We start from the raw sequence: 8,111 nt of genomic DNA on the forward strand, positions 1-8,111 counted from the left end.
TTCTTTCCTAGGGTTTCTATCTCCAGAGTTGTCTCCATTTGGGTTTTCTTTGTTGTTTCTACTTCAATTTTTACATATTGGATGGATGGTTTTGTTCAATTCAATCACCTCTTTTGTTGTGTTTTCCTATAATTCTTTAAGGGATTTTTGTGTTTCCTCTTTACGGACTTCTACCTGTTTAGCAGTGTTTCCCGTAATTCTTTAAGGCCTTCTACCTGTTTAGCAGTGTTCTCATATATTTCTTTAAGTGAGTTATCAATGCCCTTCTTAAAATCCCCTACCAGCATCAAGAGATATGATTTTAAATATGAATCTTGCTTTTCTGGTGTGTTGGGGTATCTAGGACTCTCTGTGGTGGCCGTACTCGGTTCTGATGACGCTGAATAGTCTTGGTTTCTGTTAGTAAGATTCTTATGTTTGCTGTTTGCCATCTGGTAATCTCTGGTGTTAGATGTTCTAGCTGTCTCTGGCTAGAGCTTGCTCCTCCTGTGATTCTTTAGCCTCTGTCATCACTCCTGGGAGTTCAACTCTCTCCCAGGTCCCACTGGTCAGAGCACTCTCTGCAGGCAAACTCTCCTCTTGCAGGGAAGGTGCACAGAAATCTGGAGCTCAGATCCACCTCCTGAGTCCTGGGGTAGAGCCCTCCCTGGAGGCCAATTCTCCTCTGGCAGGGAAGGTGCCCAGGGTTCTGGGTCTCAGCACTGTGTCCTGGCTGAGGATTAAGGCCCGAAGGGACCCTGTCCAAGAAGCTCTGCTGCTTCTGCCATCCACGTGCTCTCCTGCTTAGACTGGTCTCAGTGATCCCAAGATTCTGGGTGTGCTAGGGCCTGCCAAGTTCCTGCCCAAGATGGCACGGTGTTGGCGCAGACCAGAATGAACCCAAGCCACTGGTTGGGCAGGTTTCCTTTGTCCCTGTTCCTGCTAGCACAAGACCCTCTGAGTTTTTTGGAACAGTTGTTGCATTCCACTCACCAGTGATCTCAAGTTCCTGGGTGTGCTGCATTGTGGAGAGTCCTCTGGGGCCCTTGGGACCCTTTGCCGAGTTTGTGCCCAAGATGGCGCATGGCTCGAGTTTTTCCTTTTTTACCCTTTGAAGGATGGATTTGTGGAGCAAGATTATGTAAATTTGTTTTTGTCATTGAATAGTTTGGTTTCTCCAACTGTGGTAATTGAGATTTTTGCTGGATATAGTAGGCTGTTCTGGCATTTGTGTTCTCTTAGGGTCTGTATGACATGTGCCCAGGATCTTCTGACTTTCATAGTCTTGGGATAAGTCAGGTGTAATTCTGATAGGTCTGCCTTTATATGTTACTTGACATTTTTCCCTTACTGCTTTTTAATATTCTTTCTTTCTTTTGTGCATTTGGTGTTTTGATTATTATGTGATGGGAGGAATTTCTTTTGTGGTCCAGTCTATTTGGAGTTCTGTAGGCTTCTTGTATGTTCATGAGCATCTCTTTCTTTAGGTTAGGAAGTTTTCTTCTATAATTTTGTTGAAAGTATTTAGTGGTCCTTTAAGTTGGAAATCTTCCTTCTCATCTATACCTATTATCCTTAGGTTTGGTCTTCTCATTGTGTTCTGGATTTTCTGGATGTTTTGGTTTAGGATCTTTTTGCATTTCACGTATTCTTTGATTGTGTCAATGTTTTCTATGGTATTTTCTGCACCTGAGATTCTCTCTTCTATGTCTTGTATTCTGTTGGTGATGCTTGCATCTATGGCTCCTGACTTCTTTCTTAGGCTTTCTACCTCCAGAGTTTTCTCCCATTGTGATTTCGTTATTGATTCTAGTTCCATATTTAGACCCTGGATGGTTTTGTTCAATTCTTTCACCTTTTTGGGTATGTTTTCCTATAATTCTTTAAGGGATTTTTGTGTTTCCTCTTTAAGGGCTTCTACCTGTTTACCTGTATTCTGTATTTCTTTATAGGAGTTATTTATGTCTTTCTTAAAAGTCCTCCATCATTGTCATGAGAAGTGACTTTAGATCCATATCTTTCTTTCTGGTGTGATAGTGTATCCAGGACATGCTATGGTGGGAGAGTAGGGTTCTGATGATGCCAAGTAAGCTTGGTTTCTGTAGCTTCTGTTCTTCTGCTTGCCTTCTGCCATCTGATTATCTCAAGGGGTTCCTGCCCTTGATACATTTGATTGGAGCCTGTCCTTTCTGTAATCCCAGTTGTGTCAGAACTCCTCAGAGTCCAGATTTCTTTGTGATCCTGTGATTCCAGAATCCTGTGATCCTGAGGTTCTGGGTGTGTCAGAGTTCTTGTTAGTCAAGCTTCCTTTGAGACCCTGAGATCCTGGTATGACCAAGCTCCTGGGATTCTGGGATCCCAAGATCCTGGGTGGGTTAGAGCACCTGGAAGTGGTACCTCCTCTGGGTGCCGTGGGGCTGTCCACTGAGTTTTAAACCAAGGTAGACTAGTGCCAACTGGAAGGAACCTGAGTCACTGGTAGGGCTGGATTCCTGTGTCCCTGCTCCTGATATCCCCAGCACTCCTGGTGGTGTTGGGATAGATGCTGTGTTCTACTCACCAGTTATCCTAAGATCCTGGGTATTTAGGTCAGTAGGATTTTGTAACATTCCTCAAATGTCTCATTGAGTTGTCTGTCTGTCCTTGAACTACCACCCTTGTTCTCATCTTTCTCACTCTTCTCATTCAATCTTCCTGTTCTAGTCTCTCTCCTATATCTCCATAACTATACACTCTATTTTCCCTTCCCTGAGAGATCCTAACCTCCTACCTTGTTCTTTATTCTATTCCTAACTTCTGTGGTTACACTGATAGTAGCATGCCTATTGAAGGCTTAAAAGCTTAACACTTATATATAAGAGAATATATGCATATTTATCTTTGTTGGCCTTGGTTAACTCACTAAGGATGATTTCCCCCCCTAGCTCTGTCCACTTACCTGTGAATGAATTTAATTTTAAAAAGGATGTTTATATATGTTAATAAAATAATATGCCATTATGTAAATGTACTACATTTTCCTGATCCATTTATCTGTTGAGGCCAAATCATTTCTATAATCAAGTCTAGTATGTTTTCATCTCCAAAGCTAACTAATAGCAATGCAGTAGTAAATAAAATTGCCTCTCAATAAAACAGGATAGGCATATTTACTGATGGAAAAACAAAACAAGAAAATATATCAACAAAAATGCCAAATTGACAAAACTTTTCTTTTAAACTAAGGGCAGAATATTCAATGATGAAGTGATTGTATTTTCAAAAAACCTGCTGTTAGACTGGAGAGCAATAAAGAAAATATTTGGGGACTGGGGAGATGGCTCAACAGCTTGCCACTATTCTAGAGGAAAATAGTTTCATGGCTCACAACTGCTTAACTATAGCCTCACAGAATCCAGCATCTTCTTCTGGCATCCATAGGCACTTACACAAATATGGCACAAACACCTCTTCCCAAATTCATGGCAGTAATATAAACCTTAAAAAAGAAAACATGAATGTAAACATTTACTCTGCCCTACACACCTATATTAGTTCTAATGTATGCTAAATATAAATGTACATTATATTTAAAAATTGATAGAAAAGACAGAGGAAATCTCTATAAATCATTAAAAAAGGAAAATATATACTTCAATGGAGAAAATATTCCAAATTTTGCATATATTATTTGAATATTCTATATCATATTTATGTTTATATGTGGAAACAACATATGAAAAATGCATAAATAATTTTACAATCACCAGTTGGCTGGTGCTAGACTGTTTTCAGTGTGCTCAGCTCTGGAATCAATCACTAATACTGGAGAGAAGAATACTTGTTATGAGGGAACAAAATTCAGTAGTAGTCATTGGCGATGTCTCCCTCCCCAGAGATATGGTAGGTGCAATCTGGTCTTTTCCTATCTGGAGAAGATTTATTTGGGTATCAGAAAAGAAATAAGGCTTATACCAATAGACAGGCAAACAAGTTGCCAGTAATGTTATATAAAACTAGAGTATCCTATTTTTGGGCTGCTTGCCTGGAATGAACTTTGCTTCACGGGCTGGTACCAGCTGATTTATCTTCTTAGAATTTGGGTCATGACTGACTTTTCCACATTCCTGCCTCAGTCTATGAGTCTAGATCTTCTGAAAACATTGGGAAATGTAGCAAGCCACACCCTATTCTCCTCTGTCTTCTCTCTGTGATTTTACACACTGTTGAGACCAAGAAAGGAGTTAGAATAAGTATTTTCAGCTACTTCATTTAATTTCTGTGTGACCTTATGATTGGCAATTATTCTGCAAACTTTACTACTTTCTTTTCTAAATTGCAAGAACACCAGTACATATTATACTTCTGTATGTATGCCTGGTCTTCTATATATGCTATATTTTTTGGGAGATTATTGTCAAGGGACATAAAGTTCAATTTTTGGAAAATATTTCTGCTATATAGAATCAAAGCTGCATTTAGTTTTCTTTTCTTATGATGTAGACCCTTTAGTGTGTATGTGGGTAGATAGGTGGAGACTTGAGCAGTATTCAACAGGAATGAAGTTGATATACATTTCCATGACTTTTATGTCAGTTTCCCAATTTCTTATAGGAACTGTTAGGAAAAGAGTAATATTTTTTCTAGTATTCCAATATCTTTGATGACCTATTCTTATATCTCTCTTTCTCCTCTTTCTCCATACATGTTTACAAAGAACACAATCTTTCACATTTCACTTTACAATATCAAGGAGAATAGTTATAGGAAAATAGAAACAGTAAAAATACTCTCAAGAAGAGAGCACATGCCCCTTGACCCCTTTGAACACCAGAGTCTAAATAATAGAAATATCCAGGCAAAATTGATTAAACCCACCTAATAGATTTATTTTAATTTTATTGTCTGATGTCAGTTGTTTAGAAAAAGACAACTCATTAAAACGCACAAAAGTGGACTTGGAGAGATAGCTTAGCAGTTAAGCATGTATTTTTAGAGGACCCAAGTTCAGTTTCCCAGCACCTATACTGGGGCCTCATAGCTTCCTTTAATTTCAGCTCCAGAGGATCTGATGCTTTTCCCTGGTGTCTTTTGGCACCAACATACTTGTGACACACAATCTCTCTCACACACCTACAAATAAAACTAAATAAATCTTTCAGGAAGCACAAATGCAATACTGAACACATTTGTTTTTCAGAATGCATTAATGAATGTTACTTTATTAAACTGAGTTGTTTTTCTATACCTGTTAAATACAATTGATATAATGAAATAATGTTTTGAAACCATGTGCCATTCAATAGGTGCCTTGATATCTGGGGTTCAGAAATAGCTTGCTTGATAAGCTTTGTTGAATTATAAATAGATGTTCATATTATAAGCATTTCTTTACTATCTTTTTGAAGGCTTCTATTACATCTTGGTTTCTCAGACTATAGATCAAGGGGTTCAACATGGGAATAATTATGCCATAAAATACAGAAGCTGCCTTTTCTTGCTCTTGAGAGTCATTGGTATGAGGGTGGAGATACATGTAGGCGAGAGTCCCATAGAAAATGGTGACTGCAGTCAGGTGGGAAGCACATGTGGAGAAGGCTTTTTTCCTTCCTGCAGCAGAAGACATCCTTAGGATGGCAGACAAGACATATGTGTAGGAAAAGATGACAATAAGCACAGTGCTCACCAGGTTGAACCCCACAAAAACTGTCAGTAGCATGATACTGAAGTCAATACTGGAGCATGATAGGGCAAGAATGGGTGGCTCATCACAGAAAAAGTGATTAATGGCATTGGATTTGCAGAAGTTCAGTGAGAATGTAAAACTTGTGTTTACAGAAGCATTTAGGAAGCCCATGGTATATGAACCAACCAGCAGCAGAATGCACAGCCTCTGGGACATGACTATGGGATAGCGCAGTGGGTTACAGATGGCCACATAGCGGTCCACAGCCATAGCAGCTAAGATGAAGGAGTCTATGGTTGCAAAAGTACCATAGGCTAGTAGCTGTAACATACATCCTATGATGGAGATGGATGCTTTTGTCTCTGTGAAGTTTTTTAACATCTTGGGAGTAATAGCTGAGGTATAGCAGAGATCAACAAAGGCTAGATGTTGTAGGAAAAAGTACATGGGCGTGTGGAGGGAAGAATCAATTTTGATGAGTACGATCATTCCAATGTTACCCATGAGTGAGACAACATAGATCATTAAAAATATTATGAACAGAATATGCCAAGACTTGTGCTGTCCGGAAAATCCCAGAAGAATGAATTCGGTCACTTTGGTGTCATTACTTTGTTCCATGGCTAGTAAAAAAAAATCATGTGAAGAGTTGCAATACAAGAAGAGTAGAGAAGGATGAGGACATTATCCCTGAATTTATTCCATGATGTTTAGTTTCAAAATAGTATTAAGAAAATTTTTCTGTGATTCAACTTATGTTGGCTTTAAAGGATAATATGAGGAGCTAGGTACAATGACTCACATTTATATTCCCAGAACTAGGGATGTAGACATAGGAAGATTCAGGACCAACTGAGGCCATGAGACCAAACAACAAAGCAAGAAAAACAAAACAAAAATGACTAAGACATAGCATGTCAGCTTATGTAGTTCCAATAGAGTCTGGAGAATAGTCATCTAGTGGTATCTGTGTTCTCAGGGGCAAACAAGGATGCCATAAATACACCAACAAACAAAGATAGAGAGAATAGCTCATTTCGTCATTTATCTAATAGAGTATAAGTTATATATGTGGTCTGCGTGCATGTAATTTCACTTCTGTGAACATATGTGTGGCCAAATACTGACATGTGGTGTCTTCTTCCATGGCTATTCACCCTATTATTTGTGCCAGTTTGTCAAAGAATTTAGAGCTTGCCAGTTTACATAGACTGGGAGTAACAATAAGCTCCCAGGAACAGCCTAAGTCACCTTCCTAGTATTAGGGTTATAGATGAATGTTGCTATTCTTGGCATGCTTTTTTTAGATTAAAACCAATTTAAATAGTGTGTGTGTGTGTGTGTGTGTGTGTGTGTGTGTGTGTGTGTGTGTGTTTGTCCACTTGTGCAAAGTTCTCTATTGATGTGGAAGCCAGAGGTTAATGTCAGGTGTTTCCATGTTTTGTTATTCAGCATATCTTTAGTTTTAGGGTCTCTCACTGGATATAAAACTTGTTAGTTTGGCTAGATTGGCTACCTAGGAATTTCCTGGGAACTTTTTGTCTTTATTACCAAGGTTCCTGGTGTGCATCACTGTTCCTGGCTTTCATGTTGGTGCTGGGGATCTGAACTTGAGTCCTCATACCTCTTCAGCAGGAACTTTAATTACATTGTCATGGGATTAAATGACTCCAGCTCCAAAATATGCTTTTATTTAATTATATTTTCTCTTATGTTCTTTACGTTGTAATGTGAACACTCTAATTTACTTATATCTTAACTTTAGATCTGAAAACTCTGACTCTCAGGGTTCTATGTGGTCTTGTTTCTCTATATTCACACATTCCCCATTTTCCTTCTATATTTTTCTGGCAGTCATGACTCATGGCATGTAGAGTTCTCTATGGAGGCTTTTATACATGTCACGAGTTCATATTCTCTCTCAGTCTCAATTTGCTCTATCCAATATTTTCATAGAGTATTAAAAAGATTTCAATCCACACAGTTATGGTCACTTGATCTTTGACAAGGGAGCTAAAAAGATCCAGTGGAAAAAAGACAGCATTTTCAACAAATGGTGCTGGCACAACTGGTGGTTATAAGTAGAAGAATGTGAATTGATCCATTCTTATCTCCTAATACAAAGCTCAAGTCTAAGAAGATCAAAGACCTCCACATAAGACCAGAGACACTGAAATTAATAGAGGAGCAAGTAGGGAAAAGCCTCCAAGATATGGGCACAGGGGAAAAATTCCTAAAAAGAACAGCAATGGCTTGTGCTGTAGGAAATAGAATTGACAAATGGGACCTCATAAAATTGCAAAGCTTCTTTAAGGCAAAAGACACTGTCTATAAGACAAAAAGGCCACCAACAGATTGGCAAAGGATTTTTACCAATCCTAAATCTGATACAGGACTAATATCCAATATATACAAAGAGCTCAAAAAGCTGGACTCTAGAAATTCAAATAACCCCATTTAAAAATGG

At 38.6% G+C, this 8,111-nt stretch overlaps 1 protein-coding gene across 1 annotated transcript; it reads right to left on the reverse strand.

The window, feature by feature from the left end:
* Positions 1-5,271: 5,271 nt before the first annotated feature.
* Positions 5,272-6,333, reverse strand: LOC110290302 (putative olfactory receptor 5AK3). Its single transcript, XM_021156827.1, has one exon. The coding sequence runs from the start codon at positions 6,263-6,265 to the stop codon at positions 5,336-5,338; it is 930 nt and encodes a 309-aa protein (XP_021012486.1). The 5' UTR covers positions 6,266-6,333; the 3' UTR covers positions 5,272-5,335.
* Between the last annotated feature and the right edge of the window lie 1,778 nt (positions 6,334-8,111).

Source organism: Mus caroli, chromosome 2, assembly GCF_900094665.2.
Source record: "Mus caroli chromosome 2, CAROLI_EIJ_v1.1, whole genome shotgun sequence".
Lineage (NCBI taxonomy): Eukaryota > Metazoa > Chordata > Mammalia > Rodentia > Muridae > Mus > Mus caroli.

Excerpts from the sequence above, each read along its gene's own strand:
- LOC110290302 (XM_021156827.1), bottom strand. The coding sequence starts at position 6,265 with ATGGAACAAAGTAATGACACCAAAGTGACCGAATTCATTCTTCTGGGA.